This window comes from Schistocerca serialis, chromosome 9 (genome assembly GCF_023864345.2).
Source record: "Schistocerca serialis cubense isolate TAMUIC-IGC-003099 chromosome 9, iqSchSeri2.2, whole genome shotgun sequence".
NCBI lineage: Eukaryota > Metazoa > Arthropoda > Insecta > Orthoptera > Acrididae > Schistocerca > Schistocerca serialis.
Genome location: NC_064646.1, coordinates 394,273,472 through 394,300,962, shown reverse-complemented (window position 1 = coordinate 394,300,962; position 27,491 = coordinate 394,273,472). Strand labels below are relative to the sequence as shown.

The 27,491-nt window shown below is 44.4% G+C and overlaps 1 protein-coding gene across 1 annotated transcript in view; it reads right to left on the bottom strand.

The window, feature by feature from the left end:
- The window catches only part of LOC126419646 (uncharacterized), a 179,593-nt gene that overhangs the window by 38,532 nt on the left and 113,570 nt on the right, over positions 1–27,491 (bottom strand). Inside the window, exons 5-6 of the mRNA XM_050086835.1 lie at positions 18,795–19,255; positions 4,352–4,451 (exon numbers count right to left, since the gene is read on the bottom strand). Coding sequence (XP_049942792.1) covers positions 4,352–4,451; positions 18,795–19,255 — 561 coding nt within the window. The remainder of the gene's footprint in view (positions 1–4,351; positions 4,452–18,794; positions 19,256–27,491) is intronic.

The window sequence follows — 27,491 nt, the reverse complement described above, 5'->3', positions numbered from 1 at the left end:
CTATTCAGTGTCCCCTCGACGATCACCAGTGGTGTACGGCCAGTGTAGGAGATCGCTCCCCACACCATGATGCAGGGTGTTGGCCCTGTGTGCCTCGGTCGTACGCAGTCCTGATTGTGGCGCTCACCTGCACGGCGCCAAACACGCATACGACCATCATTGGCACCAAGGCAGAAGCGACTCTCATCGCTGAAGACGACACGTCTCCATTCGTCCCTCCATTCACGCCTGTCGCGACACCACTGGAGGCGGGCTGCACGATGTTGGGGCGTGAGCGGAAGACGGCCTAACGGTGTGCGGGACCGTAGCCCAGCTTCATGGAGACGGTTGCGAATGGTCCTCGCCGATACCCCAGGAGCAACAGTGTCCCTAATTTGCTGGGAAGTGGCGGTGCGGTCCCCTACGGCACTGCGTAGGATCCTACGGTCTTGGCGTGCATCCGTGCGTCGCTGCGGTCCGGTCCCAGGTCGACGGGCACGTGCACCTTCCGCCGACCACTGGCGACAACATCGATGTACTGTGGAGACCTCACGCCCCACGCGTTGAGCAATTCGGCGGTACGTCCACCCGGCCTCCCGCATGCCCACTATACGCCCTCGCTCAAAGTCCGTCAACTGCACATACGGTTCACGTCCACGCTGTCGCGGCATGCTACCAGTGTTAAAGACTGCGATGGAGCTCCGTATGCCACGGCAAACTGGCTGACACTGACGGCGGCGGTGCACAAATGCTGCGCAGCTAGCGCCATTCGACGGCCAACACCGCGGTTCCTGGTGTGTCCGCTGTGCCGTGCGTGTGATCATTGCTTGTACAGCCCTCTCGCAGTGTCCGGAGCAAGTATGGTGGGTCTGACACACCGGTGTCAATGTGTTCTTTTTTCCATTTCCAGGAGTGTATAAACTGATATTAAAAAGGCTTGTTTTTCTGGCGTATGGCTTCGCTGACCTCATAGTGATAGCATCACAAGCTACCGTTATAGCAGATGCTGGATCTGAAGGTAGGGGGCTACCGGCAGTTAGTAGCAGAATTATTGCAGCGACAGCTGTGTGTCACTTCACGTGGCACTGTGTTTTCGTTCCTCATTGATAGTGTGGTGGCAACACTGATGGCGGCCATATTCGAGTGCAGTAGATACACTTTGTTATTTGTGCTGGAGGCTACTAATGAACAAACATTACGTATAGTTTTTGTCTGTTATTCGACCCCGTAACGTGGATGCAGACATCAAATGAAGCAGTGGACCTGTAATTCTAGACGAAACAACAACAGTAATACTAGGGAAGTATCTTTTGGAACATTGTTTCTGGGTAAACAGCAATCACAATTGAAGTAAAAATTTAGTTTAGTGTTTACTGTAGCTTCATAGCGGACTGCCCCTCGTCACACTCTCACTAGCCGTCATCATGAAGCGTTAATGGTCTGAAGATGATCGCACCACGGTCGAAACGGTCACCTGAATAAATAAATTTTAAGTTTTAACAACGTACATTCGATCTTAGATTGTTTTTACTTACGTTTTTAATACTAGGAGACTTGAAAAAGTATGTTACTAACTCTTATGGCAGGTCAACTAACTTATATTGAATGTTGCACTACACTTGAAAGTGACACAGATACGAGTGCATAATATTATATTACAACATAGTCACCAAGTCTCTATTAAGTACGGTAGGATTGTTCTGGTCACGGTGCCAGTCGTCACCACTGGAAAATCTCTTTTCCCCAGTCATTGTCTGAGCTTGCCGTAAAGATGTAGATCACATTGTGCAAGACTTGAACTGTATGCCAGATGTTTCCAAACTTCCCTTCGAAAACACAGAAGTAAGGCTTGTGCCCTGTGGGCCGTGTGTGATATTAGGTTGCTGTGCAGGAGGACAATGCGTTTTCCACGCCTCTTATGCTTTATGGTATTTGAATAATGATGACAAAACCAGCGGCTGTATTTGAAATTAACGTCGTTTATTCTTTTTTACCTGCTACCAGTTTCGAAACCACATGGTCTCATCTTCTGGCCCCGATCGTAACCCGCCATCCACAACGGTTTTCATCTGCAGTGAACAGAATCGTTTGCAGTGCCTTCCGTGGCAATAACAAGCCCAGCATAGTTATACCATCTGAGGCAACAATAAGCCTAGCATGGTCAGAAGAGCATGCAGGGCTTGTTACTGCCACGGAAGGTTCGGAACCCAGTTAATTTTCGCCCATTTCAACCGCCTCAATATTACGTCCACCAAATGCTGAAACAATGCAGTAGCATTCTTCAGCGTAATTGACATACCCTGTTATTGATAATGGACCCAGGGTAACGAAAACATTGTGCGTGGTCGTTCTTCTGGAGCCACCTCCAGCTGATGGTATGCACTTCTTACATCTACGCTAGAGAAATATCTGCATTGTCCCAGTTTGTCGAAGCAACTGCGCAAACATCAGCACTGCAACCCAATAACACTACACACACGCCCAATACGTTTCCGCGAGAAGGTAAAATACCTCGGTGTCTGGCTGGACAGGAAACTACTCTGGGGGGACCACATTCAACACGTGACCAACAAAGCTAACGCGAGGTTCAAACAACTCTACCCTATGCTTAACAGGCGTAGCACACTGAACAGGAGGGTGTCTAGGTCCATGTACATGACACTTATTAGACCCCTGATGACGTACGCAGCCCCTGTCTGGGGATATGCTGCGCCAACTCGCCTGCGCCGTCTGCAGCTCATACAGAACAAAGTACTCAAAATCATAAGCAACGCTCCGCGCTACACACGCATCGCGGACCTTCACCGGGAATACCGGCTAGATACTATCTTGCAGGTATTCCAAAAACTCTCCACACGACTGTACAATAGCACGAGACACTCGCGCAACCCGTTTATCCTTTCTCTGGGTAACTACGACCACAACCATAGATGGAAGCATAACAGACCAAAGACATTACTGGCTAGGAACTAAACATCTATGGTCCATAGAATGCTAACACGACGGTACTGGCGAGCCCCTGCAACACAGTTATTACTGGAAACCCAGATGTGCGACCAGCCGAAAAACAGGCAACCGCAGGGAAACCGTACTGTAGACAGCACGCAAACCAGCCACACACACCCCCTACACCGTCTGTGAGCCGATCTATGACCGATCGCCCACTAATCTACAACGACATTGAACTGTTGCAGGGACTCAGCAACTGCAGCAAGCGCCGCAACAAGCTCCAACAACGACAAAGGTAACGATGCACGATACCTCGAACTAACACAACCACACCTTGCATGCTCTGTCGCAGATAGCAAGCCGCTACTGCCCTTACTACCCGTCCTACTGTCGCAGAGGTTTTTTTCCCTTGGCTCTTGCCTTGGCACTTTTTTTCCTCTGCCCTTACAACCGCTACCCTTCAATGGTTTTCGACCACTTCTATCTCCTGATGGACCATGTTAATGAGGAATCTTACCCAGACGCATGGACAACATCGCAGCCCGCATCCCGTGACGCCTGATTCAAAAACTTAACATGTTTACGGAGGTGACAGTAGAACTTTTGGTTTGGTCACCACGTTGGTGTGGGCGTGGAGGGGCCCCATCCTTGTGTAAAAAATCTCATGGCTGGTAAGGGACACCAGCATGCCCTCAAAGAGCCCACCCTCCTCGCTCAGAGGTGGGAATGAAATGTGAAAAAAAAAAATCGCAGGAGCTTAGTTCGTCAGAGGATCTGACGTTGGTGACATGTCTGATTGCCGAAATATTGTGCTCATTGGATTCTATGAACTGGGAGTACGCACATGGACTGTTCGATCAACAAAGCTACCGGAAGAAACTGAAGATTCACATTACCTCTAGTTGATTATACGAGTTCATTTACAAGGAGAAAAGATAGAAAAACACTAAATTATTTGTGAATGTCACTAATGAAAACTTGGTGAAAACATGGGACAGATCAGGGTATTTTGGGTTGAGTTTTTTATTGATATAATTTCACGACTTCCCATCTTCACTGGTTACATCTCATTTTTCATTATGTCCGCCCCTGGTAGCTGAGTGGTCAGCGCAACGGAATGTCATGCCTAACGGCCCGGGTTAGATTCCCAGCGGGGTCGGAAGTTGTGTTATCATCATCATTTCATCCTCATCGACAAGCAAGTCGCCGAAGTGGCGTCAACCTCGAAATACTTGCACCAGGCGGTCTACCCGACGGGCGGCCCTACCGACACGGCATTTCCATTTCTCATGATCTTCAATTCAGCGAAAGTGATTCCGTGTATTTAATGCGGCTGCATTACCTAATGGTACTGTAAAAGGACTGCTCAGAAGACAATGATAGTGCAAAATAGCTTGTTCGCGTATGAACGCTGCATACTTACTGCCACTGTCGCGATGATATTGAAACAGATGTTGACGGTGTTGCAGGCCAGCAACACGGATATGGCGCGACTCACCACCTTCTGGAGCAGGCCGATGTAGCTGCAAACAGAATGAATTCATGCGCTCTTATTCGTTGCTTTGTCCTGGGTGTGTTATACACACGCTGTGAAGTTCAGAGGTAATTAGTTGGTGCCGTGTGTGAGGTGCTATAGAAGTGCTATATAAAAAAATTCCGAAATATATGAGTTGAAATTATCACGATTTATTCAACAACATCAACTTCAAAGTAGTCCCTTGAAAGCGAATGGCAAACATTTTTGACTGCTTTGAACCGTTTCATAGAAGTCTTTCTTTGGTAAGTGTTCAATATCCTTTGCCATTCCTCTTGAATGTCCTCCGTTGTATCAAATCTTCGCGCTCTCGACTTCATTTTCATCTATTGAAATAGGAGGTACTCATATGCAGCAAACTCTCATTACTACGACAGGTGGGGGCCACTGTCATAAAGTTTTAATCAAAAATTTCTGGTTAGTGTAGGCTGCATCAGTCGTGCATTGTCATTGTGGGGTACACAGTCGATTGCACGCTACTTCTGTAGACGTTTTCGTCTCATGTAGTCTCTCAAAGGTCAGGGACGTCACGATATAATTATTTAATGATCGTCTGAACAGGATCTATAACATTATAATCAGTTTCACTTATAAGAAAAGTAAACATATAAGCATGAACTTAATGTGCCTCTTAATTTGTCGAGTTTTTCTCGGCAGAGGTGAAGAAAAACGAATCTATTACGACGATGCGGCCCATTCTTGAATACTGCTAAAGTGTGTGGGACCCCCACCAGGTAGAACTAAGGAATACATCGAAGCGATTCAAAGACGTGCTGCTAGATCTGCTACTGGCAGGTTCTATAAACACGCAAGTATTATGGAGATGCTTCGTGTGCTCTAATGGGAATCACTGGTGCGAAGAGGACGTTCTTTTCGCGAGGCAGTATTGAGAAAATTTAGAGAACTGGCATTTGACGCTGACTGCTGGTTCTACTGTCTCCAAAGTATGTTTCTGCAAGGACCAAGAAGATAAGTGATATTATGGCTGTTACGGTGGCATACAGACAGTCGTTTGTGAAAGGAAAAGGGAGGTGAATCGCTAGTACTGGTACAAGACACCTTCCGCCACGCACTGTACGATATGTAAATGGAGCTGTAGACAGCAATAAGGTGACTTTTCGTCACCATTGACAACCTTCGAAAGGAAGTCTTAATCGTCTTCCTACAAATGAAATGACACAGTTTCAGAGACTTCACTGTTCTCATACAGTTTTGATTTTATATATACGGACTGAAGCAGCAAATGAAAATTTGTACCAAAGCCGGAAATCGAACCTGGGTCTCTTGCTTACTAGGCAGGTGTGTTAGCCACTAAGCCGCGATGGCACAGCAGTTCACACAACTGCACGGGTTACCGTGGCACACCTCCCTCCTCGATGCAAATTCTCACTGCCGCCCCAGTTTACCTTATATTCCCCCTTACACACGAACAGAATTGGTGAGCTCTCCTCTCTGGAACAGTACCTCAGCATCGACCGTAAACAGAGAGACTCGGCAATTCTGTTGGTGTGTATGGGGAAATTTAAGGTAGACTGGGGTGGCAGGGAGAATTTGGATCGAGGAGGGAGGTGTGCCACTGTAACCCGTGCCGTTGTGTGAACCGCTGTGCCAACGTGGCTTAGTGGCTAACACACCTACCTAGTAAGCAGGAGTCCTGGATACGATTCCCAGTCTTGGTACAAATTGTCACTCGCCGCTTCAGTCTGTACACATAAAACCTTTCCCACGCCCGGGTTCCCGGGTTCGATTCCCGGCGGGGTCAGGGATTTTCTCTGCCTCGTGATGACTGGGCGTTGTGTGATGTCCTTAGGTTAGTTAGGTTTAAGTAGTTCTAAGTTCTAGGGGACTGATGACCATAGATGTTAAGTCCCATAGTGCTCAGAGCCATTTGAACCATTTTGAAAACCTTTCCTGTAGATTTCCACGTAGTGTTGCTTTGGATGGCCTTCAAGCAGTTGTAGCACTAACTTCGCTGAAATCCTGCTCGTGTTCAACCCTCCCGACAGAATACTTTCAGATGTACCCCAGATTATTCTACAGATATCTATCTACCATCCTAGAGAATTAGGCACCTCGAGTTCTGAACATTTTCCAATGTGATGCCAGTTGCCGTGCGGGGTAGCCGTGCGGTCTGAGGCGCCTTGCCACGGTTCGCGTGGCTCCCCCTGTCGGACGTTCGAGTCCTCCCTTGGGCACGGGTGTGTGTGTTGTCCTTAGCGTAAGTTAGTTTAAGTTAGATTAAGTAGTGTGTAAGCCTAGGAATCGATGACCTCACCAATTTGGTCCCATAGAACTTACAACAAATTCCAATTTTTGATGCTAGTTGACAGGCGATCGGAACTGTTACCATCATCGATTGATGTTCGCCTGCTTTTGAAACACTGACATCAGTCGTAAGTCTATGCCTGACCTAAAGTTCTGTTCCCAAAAGCTTGCTTTAAAATTTTGTCTGTCTCTTCAATGGTTATTGCAAAATCAAACAAAATTTTATACATACACTCAACTCTTTTGTTCAGCAATGGCGAAACCTGAATTCACGGAAATACGACAGTGGAAATATCCTTACTAACAACTAAGAAAACCACTCAATTCATAACAACTTACCTCACTGATTCAGTAAGAACATTTGTGGAGACTCTTAGCAGTATTTCAGTGTAATCGTAACAATTTACTCGCTGTACTTAAAGTGCAGGAACTTATGGATACCACTTCATAACTTGTCATTTTGTTCATTGGCTCCGTACCTCCATCAAACACTAGTCTCACAGGGCAGCCAGCATACAAAACAAACATGCATCAGTGTGATTACCAAAGCAGAGATGACACATACACAGATAACAAATTTTATATGGTCTGAATCAGGACCGACAACGACGTGCCAAACGGCTAGCAAGCTGGGTGTGTGGCCCGCTTGTGGGCAGTGGCTCGGCTTGTCTCGGCTTTCCTCGTTCCTTTGCGGAAGTACTCGGCACAGCGCAACGTTTCATTTAGTACTGCGGTGTGGCATTTTTCCGTCCGCACAACTCTCTTCAGTTTGGGAGGATTGTGGTGTCAGTGCCGTTGACACTTCGCTATTTATTTGTGATGTCAAGGATGTCCAGTGCTGTTTGCACAAAAAGAGGCAGTCTTGCGATCTGTCATCATAGGCCTTTAAAACTGAATGGGAGTACAGAAGAGAGGGATGACAATTATCAATATCTATTACGCAGTCGCGTAATTGACAAGTACTGCAAACTTGCTATTAAACTACATTAGAATACCTCGAAGAAATAATTGAAAGATGTAGTTGACAATGAAAGAGCAAAAGATTACAGTTATAGACTGACGGGATTTATTGTTCTATGCATCAAGAAGCACTTTGTCATACATTTGCAGGCAAGGAACACGTGAAGAAACTGATGTTATGAATAACGAAATTTCGAAAGTCACAGGCGTTACTCCACTGTCGATTGCAGTAGTTTCAGAGTACTGCAGAGTACGGTGGTTAAGTCAAGGTGCATATCTGGACGATTTTTCAATTTAAAACCCGCAGCTGTTGCATTTATGAAAGAGAAAGGAGCGCAGGAACGAAAATTAGAACATCTGGAGTGGTTTGCAGACCTCGCATTTTAATTGGACTTGAATGGGCACTGCCCACAGTAAAACAGTACAAGGATGAGAAACAACTTATTTCCGATTTGATGAGGATGCATTTAAAAAGAAAATCGCGTTGTGGAAGGGACAAATTCTGACAATAAACACCGTCCATTTCCCTTAGTTCACTGGCGTTAAATGAACGTAAGGTTTGAAGAATTCATTGTGGCCTTCAAAGATTTACAAGAATAGTTCCATGAACGTTTTTGGGACACTGCCAGTCTTTCATCTGTTTTCGAGCTGTTTCTGAGACCGTTATCCATTTCAGTTGGAACTGCGCCTGTGCGCGTCTAGATGTGACTGACAGATCTATAGTAAGATTCTCGCTTTAAAGACAAACCATTTTAAGTTAAAACTGTCCAGCATGTATAAACTGTTTTCCTGAGACAGAGTTTCCACGTCTCTGTAACGTGGTTGCAAAGATGCTACAGTTTTCCGATCGACATACGTCTGTGAAACTAAGTTACCGCTAAATGGCAACCTGAGTGCTAAAAATCTATGAAATTGTCTTCGTCTTTCCGTATGCTGACAATTTATACCAGATATAATTTATATCATGTCTTCAGCGCACCAATAATAAATGATACTGAAAATTTCTTTTGTTTGTGAACTATGCTATTGAGTAATGTAAAACATAAAACCACGTCGTAGGCAGTGCGACTGTATTGCCACACAAATGCAGTGCGTTCACCGTTTCACCCTTCTCACGATCAGACAGCATGCCGTGTCAGCGGGAAAAGTGTGCAACTAGGCTGAGTGCTAGTGTACTCGTGCCAGAACATGGCTCGTGAACCGGATCCTTGGTCTCTCCTGCTCTAACCTGATATCATGTTATGTTGTTGTTCAATATTATGATGATCCGCTGCTGCACGCAGTCTGTCTTCAGCTGCCAGAGACTGTGGTGATGTGTCTGGAAGTTGCGTTTATGTAAGTGTGCGTGTTTCTGTTGTCTATTTTTGACAAAGGCCTTGTTGGCCGAAAACTCATTTTGTGACAGTCTTTTTGTTGTGCCTATCTGAAACTGAGCATCTCTGCTAAGTAGTGACTAGCAACTATCCTTTTCATAACTAAGTGGTTGTTCAGCTTCTCTTGGCGTACTTGTTGATTGAGCAAACCACTGATGTAATGCTGGTTCATAGTGTCCAACGTGCACAACATTTCAGCGATCAGACACGACGCCACAGTCATGTGTGGTGACGAAGTGAGCTCCTGGTGGTGCACAATCGTGATATATCCCTAGCCCACGCGAGCCGTGCTGTACAGGTTCACGCCTGAGGGTGCGTTTCGGTGCCGCCGCGGAGGCGACTGCTTTGTCGATTGTGGCCGACGACACCCGGGATGGTACCCCGGTTGCTGTAGCGTGGGTCTAGTTACTGCGTCCTCCCTCGAAGCAGGATCATTTTGTTTGCTGAGTTCTTCATGATTATACCCAGCGCTGGTTCCAAGCCGTCCCGAGATATAGACGCAGACCCGGTTGGTAAGATTGTCAATGGTGCGTATTTCGATACCTTTTCGGACGACGCTATACCAGTATTTGGAAGTTTGTGCTCAAATTCTGGTTCGTTCATATTCCAACTCATGACTTGTAGTGATGCACTAGTCGAGTGTCCCGCTGGTGTTCTCGCATCTACCATCAATGCTACGCACTGTCTTGTCACATACACGCGGAACCTGATTTACCCCGGCCTTGAAGCTTCTCAATAATGTCTTGTTGCATTGGGCGACCAAAAGATAATTGTTAGTCGGTGATTTTCCAACACACGCCCGATTTTACTCGATAGCGCACTGGTATACGGCAAAAAGGTAGTGACTTCCACGTTCTCGGTGACTTTGTCCGTCTCCAATGGTTGTACTGCAGAGAAGAGGCGCATAGTCTGCCTGATCTGTCATTTTGAGTAACCGTTTATTTCTGAGCACAGTTCTGAAGCGTTCTAGGTCGCGCGGAATACCATCTGCATCTGAGAAAGAGTGAGCCCTGTGTATTAGTGCCCCATTCCTCTGCGCATGGCGGTGGTAGGTGTCTGTGTTCAAGTACAGATCAATGTGCGTTTCCTTCTGATATGAAACGTGGCACAGGATACCAATAGCTCTTCTCTTGACCATGATGTCAAGAAATAGTAGTGTCGTTTCTGCCTCGGTCTGATGCTGGGATGAGTGGTGTTCATATGTGTGAGGCAGTTGTGGAGTTTCTCTCTTCCATGAAGTCAGAGTACGAACATGTTGTGCACACAATGGAAAATGCAAGTGGGTTTTCATATCAGGGCTTCTTCCTCGAAGTGCTCCATATAAAAACTTGCAATCACAGGCGAGAGTGAGCTGCCCATTGCGACTCCCTCCGTGTGTTCATAGTATTCTCCATTGAACAGAAAATATGTGGATGTCAGGATTTACCTGAAAGCGATCTTCTCGTCAAATTTCTGTCCAATGAGTTCAACTGACTCTCGTAGAGGCACCCTGGTAAAAATGAAACGAAATCGAAGCTCACTAGGATATCTGAGTACTTCGGCGTGAAGTTGTTGAGGCGTTTCACAATTCACTGAATTGCAGACGTGATGCTGGTACTTCTGCACATAAAGCCTTAGTATGTCTTACAGCAAATATGTAAGAGCGCTGATGTTACTGAGCATGGGGTATAATGGGACGCTTTGTGGACATTAAGGAGTCCGTAAGGCAATACAGGCCCTTATGGTGACAATTTCTTGATGACCCTTCTGGTAAGTCCAAGTCCTTGAGAAGCACAGTGCTCTCGTTCTTCACCTTCTTGATGGGGTCAGCACTGATCTTCCTGTTGCAGCCAGCGTCTAGCAGGATCTGCAAGGACTATGCTGTAAGTCCTTTTGGGAGAGGACAACAGTAGCACTGCCATTATCAGCACGTAAGATAAGAACCTCAGGTCACTATCTAAGGTCTCGAATGCCTACCTGTCTCTGCTTGTGATGTTTGTCGTGGTAGTCGTGGTTCTCATCAGGGCACAATCGTGATGTAGCCTGCTTAAGGCGGTAGTCGCGCCTCGACCTATTCAGCTTTGCTGGCGACGTCCCAACAGAGTAAACTTACATCTACATCTACATCTACATCCATACTCTGCAAGCCACCTGACGGTGTGTGGCGGAGGGTACCTTGAGTACCTCTATCGGTTCTCCCTTCTATTCCAGTCTCGTATTTTTCGTGGAAAGAAGGATTGTCAGTATGCTTCTGTGTGGGCTCTAATCTGATTTTATCCTCATGGTCTCTTCGCGAGATATACGTAGGAGGGAGTGTGGTGTCACCGCCAGACACCACACTTGCTAGGTGGTAGTTTTAAATCGGCCGCGGTCCATTAGTACATGTCGGACCCGCGTGTCGCCACTGTGTGATCGCAGACCGAGCGCCACCACAAGGCAGGTCTCGAGATACGGACTAGCACTCGCCCCAGTTGTACGGACGACGTAGCTAGCGATGCACACTGTCGAAGCCTCGCTCATTTGCAGAGCAGATAGTTAGAATAGCCTTCAGCTAAGTCAATGGCTACGACCTAGCAAGGTGCCATTAGTAACATTACATGTATCTAAAGAGTCTCACTTGTATCGCCACAATCTCCAGATGTACCAAAAGGATGGATTAAAGTTAAGTATTCCAGAAGCTACGTACTTCTCTTTATAGCATTCATTACGTATCCTGTTTCAGACCTCACGCCATCCTGCTTTAGCTTAGCGCGTGCCTTTCGGCTTCCTCTCATTGTGTCCAGGCTGTCTTGTCTAGACACAACAGGGAGCAATATACTGCTTGACTCTTCGGTGAAGGTATGTTCTCGAAACTTCAACAAAAGCCCGTACTGAGCATCTCTCCTGCATAGTCTTCCAGTGGAGCTTATCTATCATCTCCGTAACGCTTTCGCAATTACTAAATGATCCTGTAACGAAGCGCGCTGCTCTCCGTTGGAGCTTCTCTATCTCTTCTATCAACCATATCTGGTACGGATCCCACACTGCTGAGCAATATTCAAGCAGTGGGCGAACAAGCGTACTGTAACCTACTTCCTTTGTTTTCGGATTGCATTTCCTTAGGATTCTTCCAATGAATCTCAGTCTAGCATCAACTTTATATGATCATTCCATTTTAAATCACTCCTAATGCGTGCTCCCAGATAATTTATGGAATTAATTGCTATATTGTAGCTAAATGATAAGGGATCTATCTTTCTATGTATTCGCAGCACATTACACTTGTCTACATTGAGATTTTATTGCCATTCCCTGGACCATGCGTCAATTCGCTGCAGATCCTCATGCATTTCAGTACAATTTCCCATTGTTACAACCTCGCGATATACCACAGCATCATCCGCAAAAAGCCTCCGTGAACTTCCGATGTCATCCACAAGGTCATTTATGTATATTGTGAATAGCAACGGTCCTACGACACTTCCCTGCGGCACACCTGAAATCACTCTTACTTCGGAAGACTTCTCTCTATTGAGAATGACATACTGCGTTCTGTTATCTAGGAACTCTTCAATCCAATCACACAATTGGTCAGATAGTCCATATGCTCTTACTTTGTTCATTAAACGACTGTGGGGAAGTGTATAGAACGCCTTGCGGAAGTCAAGAAACACGGCATCTACCTGGGAACCCATGTCTATGACCCTCTGAGCCTCGTCGACGAATAGCACTAGCTTGGCTTCACACGATCGTCTTTTTCGAAATCCATGCTGATTCCTACAGAGTAGATTTCTAGTCTCCAGAAAAGTCATTATACTCGAACATAATACGTGTTCCCAAATTCTACAACTGATCGACGATAGAGATATAGGTCTATAGCTCTGCACATCTGTTCGACGTCCCTTCTTGAAAACGGGGATGACTTAGGGGTGGGAGCAAAGTTTAATCGGCGGTCGCGGCGCATTCTTTGTCCGAGACTCATGAGATGAAGTACGAATGTACCAGTATTCGAGCACAAACTTCCAAATATTGCGGCAGCATCGTTAGAGAAGCCATCGAAATACACAGCAGGAGCTGCTGCTATAATGTCAGCAAGGCTTAGCTCTAGGTCTAATTAAGAAGACATTCAGCATATGCAACGCTCTGGCGGCCACGGCTCACGGAGTAACTACACCCATGCTATCGCTGGTGCGATTGCCTGTTCGGCCGCCGACAAGCGCACTCGAGCATGAAACGTGTAAGGCGCTCCCGGGAGGTCAGTTCGTCAGCACATCGGACGCTAGCGACGTATCTCATCGCCGAAATTTTGTTTATCCGTTGGGCACTAGAACCAGCGGTACACGTGTCGACCGTTCAATTAAATCATGTTACTATGAATTACAGAAACTGAAATAGAATGCTGCTGCTAAAAAGGGTGGATTGGTGCCTGGTGGGGTACCAAGGTGAGACAGTCACAAGAGGCGCCAAATCTTTGTGTATAGCGTGTATAATAGTCAGTAGCGACAGCTGGCACCGGTGAAAGTGATAACAATAGAGGCAGAAAGTTCCAGTGCAGATTGGTCCGCAAAATACCAGTTTGTGAGATAATAGCAAATGTGTGCTTACAAGTCGCCGCTATTCTAACCGCGAAAAGTACAATTTTTTTTTCAAAATTGATTTAATTCGCTCTACAGGTGCTACATCCATGCGAGTGTATTACACTAAAAGCGCTTCACCATATTACAAAGGAAACGAATCGTAACAGGGACGAACAGAAGGAGCTGGTATTAGCTCCACGGCCTTCTTCATTCTAAATATGCTCGCCAGTCAGCTTTGAATTGCATCACTTTAACGCGCGGACGTAATATTTGCCTTATTGTTTGTCGTGTTGTGGAAGTGACATTTCATTAGCAATCAGTATGAAACCAGCTTTGTTTTACCCACTTTTAGACACAGTCTCGTATTACAACTGCTATGTTTATGTTCATGACAGCAGTCAGGCAGTAATGTAATTGTGCACGAGGATGACAGGTATCGTGGAGCTAAGAACGTAGCATCACGTCTGTTCCATATTCTGAATTGCACTAAAAAGGCCGTCAATGTAACTGATAACGAAAAGAAACGTTTGATTTAGAGTGACAGCTGCTGTGGACAGAACAAAAACCTTGTATTTATATGTGTGTACATGTTCGTAGTGTCTTGTTACGTCCGCAGCCCCGTGGTCGTGCGGTAGCGTTCTCGCTTACCACGCCCGGGTTCCCGGGTTCCATTCCCGGCGGGGTCAGGGATTTTCTCTGCCTCGTGATGACTGGGTGTTGTGTGCTGTCCTTAGGTTAGTTAGGTTTAAGTAGTTCTACGTTCTAGGGGACTGATGACCATACATGTTAAGTCCCATAGTGCTCAGAGCCATTTGAACCATTTATTTGTCTTGTTACTTATGTGACTGCGTCTGGAGATAGTTTGTAGATGCAACAGTTTTAAATTTTTGATCCAACAAAATTTCACTTCACTACATACCTAGCTTTGCACGTACCTGATGATGGCGTAACAGCCGAAAACCGGTTCGTGTAACAAATACGTAATAAATATTATGGAATATTACAACAGTGTTGCGTGTGTTTCACTCATAACGTATCAATATTTTACAAAGAACCGATGAAACAGCTAATCAATACAATATAACAGTTTCGTAGCTTATGACAGAAATTTTTCCTTACTAGAAAAGCGCAAGGAGGTTGCTAAATGTTACGTACCTGATGATTTACAATAATTAATTACATGAGCACGCCTTTCTTCAACATTTAACACACCAAGAATGGAGCAAAAGGACTTTATTGACTTCTAAACTGTCATCATCATAACAAAGCTACACATAAGTTGTTCTGCACAAATTAAAATCTCCTCACCTGGAATAATGCGCATCAGTAGGACATTCAGTGAAGTTGAACATTGGGAAAGTGTGAGCATGCTAAAGAAGGCAAAACTGTTGGTGGTTTCATTCAAGCACTACTTTCATTCATACACGACATTCAGCAAAATATTTCACGACTGTATGCTGAAAAAAGGGAGCTGTTTACTATGGTGTCCCTTATACTACATCACTGTCGGCAGTTTTTTACTAATTTGTTTAATGATACTGCAAAGTGATGACTTCTGTTTCGCATTGTTTACATGTCCTCAGATATTTATAGCTAGATACGTTTTGTCAACCATAATATGTAGCATGACATCTCTATAGGACTTCGCCCATTTAGTCTGGGTAACGTAATGTGCAGGACCGCTTTTCCTCTCAAGTTTTTAGTTTTATTTTTCTGGGCAATTCGATGCAGTTTTCTCTGGACTTGCAGTATAGTTTATATTTCCTGGATGATAATAAATGTTTACCACCGTAGAAACAAGCATGCTAATTTCGTATGTCATGCAACATTTTTATTGTCATATCTCAAAACTTTAGTTTTGGTCCTTCGTACGTTTAGAATGTTACGTCTTAATATATTATCCTAGTTAGTATAAATAAATTAAAAATGCAAATCATCAAAGTGAGAGGGAGGGTCGCAGTTTCTGGTTTTAGGGAGGCGAGAGTATGAACAGTGCTGTTGGCTATAGTATTACTTTGAACATTCAATATTGGTATTAGGAGCTACCCTATATACTTGTTTGCTTTCCCTACATAGCAACGTATTTTTTGCACTTTGGTTTTTAATTTTTGTTCACCCCGATTATTCGGACTATTAATATAAGCATGTTATCAACAACTTTTAGAACACTAGTCATGTGTAATAACTGTCTTGGTTTGTTGTTATGACAAGTTTTAGCAAATTTGCACAAACGTAGCTCGCAGTCTGCAGGTGCCATCTGCCGAGAGCCGCGTGCACTATTCTTGGGGCCTTTGTAGGTAAGCATATCCAGTGTCACGTGTGCACCCATAATATGAACTACACCTCCAGAATGTTATATGACCACATGCCGTAATAGGGTAATCTGCTGCCTCTTTCTTGTTTCTAGTGCGGGTTGTCAGTTGAGGGACAAAGCAAGTTACTTATTTTTAAAAAAATACTTTTCGATCATTTTCTGTTTTATTCCAGTTTATTAGACACCGACACGGCACAGCGTTTTTAAAGCTTTGAGAAGGGGCATTTACCTGCTGGGATATTTTATACACGGCATCCGATGTACCCGTCGCCACCAAATATCAGTAAGTTGTTTCATATTTTCAGTGTCACTAAATGGGGTCAAGCCACTACTATGAAATTTTGTATTCCTTCCGTAAGCCAATCCGAAGGTACCTAAAAAAGCTGAAGCCGTGTGCACCTCGTACCAGTCTTCCTACCAAGGAAAACTCTTTAAGAGTTACAGGAAACGAATCTAAGACCCCTGAATAGCAGGAAGACATACTGACCACTGAATTATGGAAGCGGACAGTTAACTGCATGGTACTGCCTAAATTGTAAGATAAAGGCCATAGAGATGAAAAGTACAGTGGCTCGTTCTACAATTATTGCTTACGTTTGGGAGGAGTTTATCCGGAGAATCCGTTGGTTGCACCAGGGAGGTAAACTGTCTTAGGTCTACAGGGATCGTTCGGATTTATGGAGTGTAGGGTAAAGGACGAAAAAAGCGGTGTCATCAGTGTACTGAAAGAGGTAGATTAGAGGAGTTGGTTTGGGCATATCGATATTGTAGGCGAGATAAAGGAGAGTAGAGTGGATGGGGCGGAAGTACGGGAATTGGTATGGTTAAAAGTGTCAAATTTACTATGGAGGGATGCTTCAATTTTTAGACGTTATGGTTTATAAAAAAACCAGATGGCACTTTAGGACACAGTGTTCACCGAAAGCCGACGCTCACAGATTGGTATCTGCATCCTAAGAGTTGTCATCCACCACACCAACGCAGTGGCGTCCTTAGGACTTTGGTACGGGGAGCATATGCCATTTCCGACGCAGACAGCTTAACCCAAGAACTTGAGAATTTGATGGCTGTTTTTAAGGAAAATGGATACACCGAGAAGCAGATTCGTCGGGCTATGGAGTTTGGACCATCTGCGGAGGTATATGAAGAGGAACATAGATCTGTGTCCTTTCTTCCTTATACTAGAGGCTTATCGTGTAAGATTGGACGAATTTTAAATAATTTTAACATTAAGTGTGTGTTCCGTCCACCTTCTAAGATTAAGGCTCTGCTCGGCTCTGTGAAAGATGATTTGGGGCTTAGGAAACCCGGTGTGTACAAAATTCCGTGTCAATGTGGGAAAGCTTACATTGGCCGGTCGATTCGCACAGTGCATGACAGGTGTGTGGAACATCGCCGTCATACGAGGCTACAACAGCCGGAAAAATCGGCGGTAGCAGAACACTACCTAAATGAGGGACACAGTATAAAATTTGGTGAAACTGTGTTAGTTGCCAACATTTCCAGTTTTTGGAACAGTGTGTATAAAGAGGCAATTGAAATTAGGTTGGCTGATAATTTAATCAACAGAGACAATGGGTTTCTCTTAGCAAGTCGTGGAATCCTGTATTATCTCGCATCAAAACAAAACGTTCTTCGGTGCGGCCTTGATTGCGATATACCGTTGCCAGCAGTGTTTCACTAAGGGCGGCGCCACCTCCCTGTCTTGGAAGGCAAAAACCGTGATGGGCGGCGCATGCGACGTGTACTGAATGGTGGCCTATATAGGACGTCGATTTGCAACCTGGCGTCAGTTCTCAGCGGGACCCATCAGCAGAAGCAGCATTTTCCTGAAGATGGCGACCAGTTGGATCGCCGAAATATCGAACGATCCCTGTAGACCTAAGACAGTTTACCTCCCTGGTGCAACCAACGGATTCTCCGGATAAACTCCTCCCAAACGTAAGCAATAATTGTAGAACGAGCCACTGTACTTTTCATCTCCATGGCCTTTATCTTACAATTTAGGCAGTACCATGCAGTTAACTGTCCACTTCCATAATTCAGTGGTCAGTATGTCTTCCTGCTATTCAGGGGTCTTAGATTCGTTCCCTGTAACTCTTAAAGAGTTTTCCTTGGTAGGAAGACTGGTACGAGGTGCACACGACTTCAGCTATTTTAGGTACCTTTGGATTGGCTTACGGAAGGAATACAAAATTTTATACTAGTGGCTTGACCCCATTTAGTGACACTGAAAATATGAAACAACTTACTGATATTTGGTGGCGACGGGTACATTGGATGCCGTGTATAAAATATATCAGCAGGTAAATGCCCCTTCTCAAAGCTTTAAAAACGCTGTGTCGTGTCGGTGTCCAAAAAACTGGAATAAAACAGAAAATGATCGAAAAGTATTTGATTTTAGGATCCGGCAGCAAACCCGAAGAGACTTTCAAGACTTATTACGCCGGGAAAGCCTACGTAATCACGTGGGGAATTAGTTAGTAAGGACGCAATAAGGTAGATGGACGTGCGTCTAAGTCCGGAGTTTGAATAGGAGACTGGAATATCATACCCAGACATAAGTTTAGTGCTACTCCCTGTGAGTTGAGATTTAGAAGGAAAAAAGGAATTTTAGCGAGTGAGACGATATGTGGTGGAACTTAAATTCTCTTGTAGAAATTATTGCCTAGACTGGGAGGGGTTGATATCGAGACTTCGTTGGTTGCACCAGCACTGCCCAGATTTTCGCCTCAATCTTTCTGAGGAAACGTGCTGCAGGTGTCTTACAGGGTGAACTCGACAAAGTCACTGGGAAATAATAAAAACTGTTTTAACACTGCAACCGAGACTGCTTATTTATTCATAGAAAATAACAACAAAACGGGTAGTTAGTTATCACTTACGTGATGATAGTTTGATGATGTTGTATGTTGATCACCAGTTGACCTAACATATGATCCTGCTTAGGGCCTCTGGAGCTTGCAGTAAAATCTTTGGGGTAGTCGAGTGACAATTCTGGATTTGCAGTGCGTGCAGGGAGTCGAAGGGCGTCGCTCGGCGGCCGCACGCCGGCGCCAGCGGAGCAGAGGCCGTCGTTGAGGACGGCCAGCTCTGCGGCGGCGTGCAGCATCAGCGACAGCAGCGCCCCGTCCAGGAGCACCGTGGTCTCTGACAGCGTCCAGCCGCTCGCCACCTGGACGGCGTAGACCGCCTCGTAGGCGGGCGAGGACTGCGTGTCGAAGGGCAGCCACAGCGGCATCACGTACGCCTTCTGGACGGGCGCGCCGCCGCTGGACCGCGAGGCGATGATGGTGCTGATGATGGGCGCGAACATCCACATGGTCGAGTTCACCCTGTAAGACACCTGCAACAAGTTTCCTTAGAAAGATGAAGGAGGAAACCCTCAGCAGTGTTGGTGCAACCAACAAATTCTTGAGACCAACCCCTCCCAACCTAGGCAATAATTTGTACAAGAGACTAAGTTCCACCACATATCGTCTCACTCGTTAAAATTTCTATTTTCCCTTTAAAGCTCATCTCACAAGGAGTATGTAAGGGATCCATGATCCCACGAACATAGTTGCTGTTGTGGTCCTCAGTCCTGAGACTGGTTTGATGCAGCTCTGCGTGCTACTCTATCCTGTGCAAGCTAATTCATCTCCCAGTACCTACTGCAACCTACATCCTTCTGAATCTGCTTAGTGTATTCATCTCTTGGCCTCCCTCTACGATTTTTACCCTCCACGCTGCCCTCCAATACTGAATTGGTGATCCCTTGATGCCTCAGAACATATCCTACCAACCGATCCCTTCTTCTAGTCAAGTTGTCCCACAAACTTCTCTTCTCCCCAATCCTATTCAATACCTCCTCATTAGTTATCTACCCATCTAATATTCAGCATTCTTCTGTAACACCACATTTCGAAAGCTTCTATTCTCTTCTTGTCCAAACTATTTATCGTCCATGTTTCACTTCCATACATGGCTACACTCCATACAAATACTTTCAGAAATGACTTCCTGACACTTAAATCTATACTCGATGTTAACAAATTTCTCTTCTTCAGAAACGCTTTCCTTGCCATTGCCAGTCTACATTTTATATCCTCTCTACTTCGACCATCATCAGTTATTTTGCTCCCCAAATAGCAAAACTCCTTTACTACTTTAAGTGTCTCATTTCCTAATCTAATTCACTCAGCATCACCCGACTTAATTCGACTACATTCCATTATCCTCGTTTTGATTTTGTTGATGTTCATCTTATATCCTCCTTTCAAGACACTATCCATTCCGTTCAACTGCTCTTCCAAGTCCTTTACTATCTCTGACAGAATTACAATGTCATGGGCAAACCTCAAAGTTTTTGAAACCCAAAGTTTTTATTTCTTCTCCATGGCTTTTAATACCTACTCCGAATTTTTCTTTTGTTTCCTTTATTGCTTGCTCATTATACAGATTGAATAACATCGGGGAAAGGCTACAACCCTGTCTCACTCCCTTCTCAACCACTGCTTTCCTTTCACGTCCCTCGACTCTTATAACTGCCATCTGGTTTCTGTACAAGTTGTAAATAGCCTTTCGCTCCCTGTATTTTACCCCTGCCACCTTCAGAATTTGAAAGAGAGTATTCCAGTCAACATTGTCAAAAGCTTTCTCTAAGTCTTCAAATGCTAGAAATGTAGGTTTGCCTTTCCTTAATCTAGCTTCTAAGATAAGTCGTAGGGTCAGTATTACCTCACGTCTTCCAATGTTTCTACGGAATCCAAACTGATCTTCCCCGATCACAGATGCTAGTATATTTTACTAAGATAACAGATACCATCTTAGTAAAATATATAGTTAAGGCTCACCGACCACTTGACCGTCTTCTTCTTCTGTGCGAATGCACAAACAGTGCCCGAACTCTTACGGGAATCGGCAACGCGCCGCGAGTAATGAGTATAATGGGCGGGGGCACTACGAATGTAGTGCGGGACATTACGTTGAGAGTTTGGGTTTCGCGGGAGGCGTGCCAGAGATGAATCCCTGCAGTCGCGCTATCCTCTGTGTCCTCGGTGGCTCAGATGGATAAAGCGTCTGCCATGTAAGCAGGAGATCTCTGGTTCGAGTCCCGGTCGGGGCACACATTTTCATCTGTCCCCGTTGACGTATGTCAACGCCTGTAAGCAGCTAAGGGTGTTCATTTCATTGTAAATAGATGCTAGTATCCGACACCCAGGTCGATAGCCGACAGGAGTCGATTGTCGAGCGCTACAGGAGGCAGTGAGACTCGAGTGAGTAGTAGTACTGGAGAGACGGGCAAGAATGGTGGTCGAGTGAGTAGTAAACGGTAAATTCACCAGAGTATGACAAATGAGCGCGTCCCCCTGATCGTCGTGGGGTTGACCCTCATCGATACCGATTCGAGAGTGATATGAAACCAAAAGGGACAAGTGCCGAATTACGTGTTTCGCGTCAATCACGTCGGCCAGCAACAACCATGGATTGCAGTGAGGATTGTTGTGGATGTTAACCATCAGCATTGCGTGTGACGAAGTACTTAGAATCAGCAACCAATAAAAGATATAATCGTAACTAAACGTGTAAGGCGAAGGTAGCAACTGCCTCAGAATTTGCGTGTTAGTGGAAAATACGTATCAATTTGTACATCGCAACCTTTATGGTCTTTAATAATAGACAAATATTCAATCATTAACTATTCCGTGCCAGGACAGCCGCACTCGGTTGAAATACCCCCGAAGCCACAGCAAAAAAACCGATAGCCTTTCATCTATTAAGCACACGGTCATATAATCATAATAATTAACTGTTTGGTGGCTTCGCTAAATCACGCAAAATCCAATAAAGGACATAACGGGGGTGTCTCATCTTGGCTCGATATGATATTCCAGTCTCCTATTCAAACTCCAGACTTAGACGCACGTCCTTATGCGTTATTGTGTCCTTCCTGTCTAATCCCCCCGTCCTTTGTCACCATTAACCATACCAATTCCCATACCTTCCATCCCACTGCAGGTGTGTCCCAAGGCTCCACCTTATTTCCTCTCCTTTATCTCGCCTACAATGTCGACATGTCCAAACCAATTCCGCTAGTCCACCTATTTTAGTACACTGACGATACAGCTTTTTCCACCCTTTACGCTACACTCCAGAGGTCCCAAAGATCCCTCTAGATCTACATAAATCAGTTTACCTCGTGGTCGTTTGTCGACTAATAAAGTCATCATAAGATCAAAACAAATTGTAAAACGATTTAGAAAAGATATCTGAATGGTGCAAAAAGTGGCAGTTGACCCTAAATAATGAAAAGTGTGAGGTCATCCACATGAGTGCTAAAAGGAACTCGTTAAACTTCGGTTACACGATAAATCAGTCCAATCTAAACGCCGTAAATTCAACTAAATACCTAGCTATTACAATTACGAACAACTTAAATTGGAAGGAACACACAGAAAATGTTGAGGGGAAGGCTAACCAAAGACTGTTTTTTATTGGCAGGACACTTAGAAAATGTAACAGACCTACTAAGGAGACTGCCTACACTACGTTTGTCCGTCCTCTTTTAGAATACTGCTGCGCGGTGTGGGATTCTTACCAGATAGGAATGACGGAGTGCATCGAAAAAGTTCAAGGAAAGGCAGTACGTTTTGTATAATCGCGAAATATGGTAGAGGGTGTAAATGAAATGGTACAGGATTTGGGCTGGACATCATTAAAAGAAACGCGTCTTTCGTTGCGACGAAATCTTCTCTCGAAATTCGAAACGCCAACTTTCTCCTCCGAATGCTAAAATATTTTGTTGACACCGACCTACATAGGGAACAATTATCACCACGATAAAATAATGGAAATCAGAGCTCGTACGGAAATATATAGGTGTTCATTCTTTCCGCGCGCTATACGAGATTGGAATAATAGAGAATTGTGAAGGTGGTTCGATGAACCCTCTACCAGGCACTTCCATGTATATGTACATGTAGATATAGATGGTGCAACCAACGGATTCTCAGGACAAACCCCTTCCAAACTTAGCCAATAACTGTAGGACGAATCACTGTACTTTTCATCTCCATGACCTTTATCTTACCATTTATGACAGTACTATGCAGTTAACTGTCCACTTCCATTAATTCAGTGATAAATATATCCCCCTGCTATACGGTGGTCTTAGATTCCTTTCCTGGAACTCTCCAAGAGTTTTCTTTGCTAGGAAGACTAGTACGGGGCGCACACAGCCTCATGACGCCAATTGAGGGGCTACTTGAATGACAAGTAGCGGCTCCGAGGTCGAGAGAATCGACAGTGACCGGGAGTGAGGCGTGCTGGCCTCACGCCCCTCCATACCGCCTCCACTGATGCCATTGGCAGCGGATGACACTACGGTCAGTCGGTCCCAATTGGCCCACGGTGGCTAGAAAACGAAACTTTGGTATCCACTTAACTAATACACTAAAATACGTTGGACTAAAGCTAGACCAGCAATTAACATGGAAACCTCACCATTCAACAGGAAGTCCAAATCATAGTAAAACGACTAAATGGTCGGACTTGAGAATTACACCCTTCCACTTTCCTCAACGCCTACAAAACCTTGATCTCATCCACCCTCTCCTACGCAAATCTTGCTTTGGTATCTGCCCCACCAAAGTTCTGTAGGTTCCTCCAAATCCTGGAACATTATGCACTCTACTTCGCTTTCCACCTTCAACCATGTGGATCCTCTACATTCTCCTTAAATTCTAATCCCTTGTTACTCACATCGAACACCCCAAATATCCTACACTATACGCAAAGTAGCTTCCAATAACCCATTGTTTCATCTCAGATCACCAATCCCGGTATGCTGCTGCACCTTTACAGACACATCCCACCGGTCTCACAATTACATACACTCCATATCCTGTCCTAATGCAATTTCAACTGACTGTATCTCCCAGACAATCAGATCTGCCACGATATTCATTCGTCCTACCAAGTACAGCTCTTCCTCTCCTATTGCAATCCTCATCAGGGCGCCTGTTCTCTTTTCCCTCTCCGCCTCTCCTCTTCCCGTTTCTCTTTGGTGGTCATTCAGCTTTTAAGATAAGCTTTGTGCTCTTTCTTAGAAGAATGTCCCCTTTCTCTTATGTGTTCTTTTATCTTTTAGTGATATGATTTTAATTTAAAAAAGACGACAGTATTAATATTTTTTATGTAAACGCCAGCAAAAGTCATCGTTTCGTAGTTTTCAACAACATCTATAAAAAAAAGGGAAAAGTAGTAAGATTAACTCTAAATTTACCGGGTGGCTTTCTTGACTGTTGGCTGGCTGGGAGCAGAGGCTGCTAGTTGACAATCCTAAGCTGCCACTCAGTGTAAGCATAGTTCGAAACAATGGGCCGTATGAATAAAACGGAGGATGTTACTTTATTTTCGGAATTTCGGAGAGCATACCCAGATTCGCCTGAATAAAGAGAGTTGGAGAATATACTTCACCCGAGAACGTTCTCAATTTGAGTAAATAGGTGCGTGAAGTTGTACGACGCGAATATCATAGTCCGATTTCGTATGAAAGAAACTAGAAACGTTTCTCACAGACAAAGAAAAATAGTCCGTTTTTTGAAGTGAGCGCTGTAGCATACTTCGAACTGAGTAAGTTCTGTCGAGGTTAAGTTTTACCGAGTTTTTTTACTGAAATTGGGACAGTTTATATTGCTGAGAAGGCAAAAAAAGATATACATCGCCCAAAGTAATGTTGGGAAGAGAGAAACTGCAGAAGTTCATACAGATTTAACAATGAAAGCATTATTTGGCTGGCGAATGACTTCCTTTTCGAAAATCACGAAAGAAGGCGTTTTTCTAAACGAAGCGAAAATGAAAGCTTTTTTGTGCTATTTAGCAGGCACAGGTTTTCAGACTGGTTTAGGAGAAGAGATAAGTACAGGGGCCTACACCAGACAACTGTATCACAAACATTTTCAGATGTTCTTCATCATGTTACCCAAAAAGCACCTTTGTGCATCCGATTTTCCAGAAAGGTAACAGAACTATAATCTCTAAAAGTCCAGTTACAATTAAGGTATCATTTCCGTTGTTTTGTCGGCCGTCGATTGCACGGATAAACCAACCATGAAGCCTTCTCTACAAGAAGCCCAACATATGAACAGAAAGGGCTTTCCTTGTATCAATGTGCAGGGGTCATGAGATTATAGTGAATTGTTTACTACTGACGATCAAACACTTGATGAGAGGGTTTACAACAGACTTCAGCATGACAGAATGAAGCTTATCTCGAATATTCAGCGGAGGAGATCATTATTTCATTAATTAATAACTGTGACAGTGACAATTCAAGTAACTGCCATAGCGATGATGTCGGTTGTGTTTTTCCGTTATCACAATAGAAATGAAGTAGAGGCGGCTTCAGCTTAATGTTTTCAGTGCGTAGTTTACAATCATAAGAAGCTACTTAAGAATATTATACTGTCGTAGGTTTTGAAATTTTAATAAGAAGGTATTGTCAGCAAGTAATTTCAAATGAAGTTCATCTCAGGAATTTAGTATGCATCACATAACATAAGCATTACTGCAGTACTGACGTGCTGTTTTCTTGAATAGCTTTTGTTCTTTCCCTCAATACCGGTAGGTCTATTTAAATAGGTTTTCTCCCAGCATAGAACTTGTTTTCTGCTATGTTAGAAATAAATAGGTGAATAAGAAAAATTAAACATTGGCTAATTACAAACGTAGCGATCTCTTTCTCCAGACGAAACAGCCGGGCGACCGCTTAATAGGTACTAGACGTGTCAGGAGGCTATTGTGCGTCATATCTAACTAAAAGTATTTGGTATTATAAGATTCAGAGTTCCGGTTTGGAATAGATGAAAATGGTTTGTATTCTTAAGATTTCTTTCGCATAACGCGCTTATCTAACTTCAATAATAAAAAGGTGCACCGCCACTGGACCGCGAGACAATGATGTCGCTGGTGCTTGTGACAAACATTCACATCGTCGAGTTTACTCTGTAAGACACCTACAGAACGTTTCCTCAGAAAGATAAAGGCAAACTTTCGCCACTGATAAAATCTGAAAGCATTGGCGTCCAAAGAATCTAATGCAAGAGAGTAATGGTGTTCTGAAGTGTTAGCTGTTTGTTATTTAATATATATGAAGGGCACAACCTCATATCATAGAATTTCGAATCGAATTAGTGGAAGATACGGGAATTTATATGGTTAACAGTGACAAAGGATGGGCGATTATGTAGGAAGGACGGAATAGGCGGACGCTGTTAACTGGACGTGTTTAAGTCTGAAGTTTGAATAGGACACCAGAATTCCACACCCGGTCATAGGCTTAGTTTTACTCCGTGTCAGAGCGGCTTTAGAAGGAGAATCGGAACTGAAGATGACTTCCATAGATCTTAGTATTAACAACTCTATAGAAGGATTAGCATCTGAAATTTCTTCAAAATTTACAACAATCATTTTTGACGCATCGTTTCTACGTAGTAAGTGTTTGAAAATGAAAGAGTAACATAGAAAGAACTGTATAATTCCGAGAATTAAAAGAATATAGATAATACTATTATTATTTACTTTATATTCTTTTATTTCTTTATTTGCTGTAAAGATACATAATCACAAGTAAGCGAATGACAAAAGTCCACAACAGTCTTCAAGAAATCTACATTAACTAAGAAACTATGTGAGACAATAATCAGAGATGTTGGCTGTGTTATTCACTGACGAAAAAATCGTAGCCCAAAGGAGCAGTAGTGTTTCTACACCTGAAAGATGATATCTGTTGAAATTTCGCTCTACTCGCTTAAGAATTGCGCAAGTAGCTCCACTATGAGGATGCAAGTCAGGTTTGCTTTAAATACACGATGTAAGGGTCGTGAACGTTTGTTACCTTTGAGATTTTACTTGGTGAGTTGATGTTACTCACGAATAACTTTAAGGTGACACATACACCATTATCAACAATTCACTGACTTTGAACGAGGTCTGTAATAGAGCTACGAGAAAAGGGATGTTCCTCCTGCGATATTGCGGAGAGACTTGGCAGGAATGTAGCCGCTGTACACGATATCTGACAGCGTCCGACAGCTGAATGATCAGCGTGACGGACTTCCGTCCTAAGGGGCCCGGGTTTGATTCCCGGCTGGGTCGGGGATTTTCTCCGCTCAGGGAGTGGGTGTTGGGTTGTCTTCATCATCCTTTCATCCCCATCCAGCGCACAGGTGGCCAAATGTGGCGTCGAATGTAATAAGACCTGCACCAAGGCGGTCGGACCTGCCCCGTAAGGACATGTCTGACAACGATGGTCACGAGAATGTAAGGTCGCAGAAAGGTCGGCCTCCGGACGTGCTTGTGGCACTACCAAGGGGGTAGAGGGTCACGTTCGGCGTATGGCTCTGGCGCATCGTACGGGAGGAGGAGGGTAGGGTTGTTTTTGGGAGAGGAGACCAGACAGCGAGGTCATCGGTCTCATAGAATTAGGGAAGGACAGGGAAAGAAGCCGGCGGTGTCCTTTCAAAGGAACCATCCCGGAATATGCCTGGAGCGATTTATTGAAATCACGGAAAACCTAAATCACCGTGGCCGGACGCGGC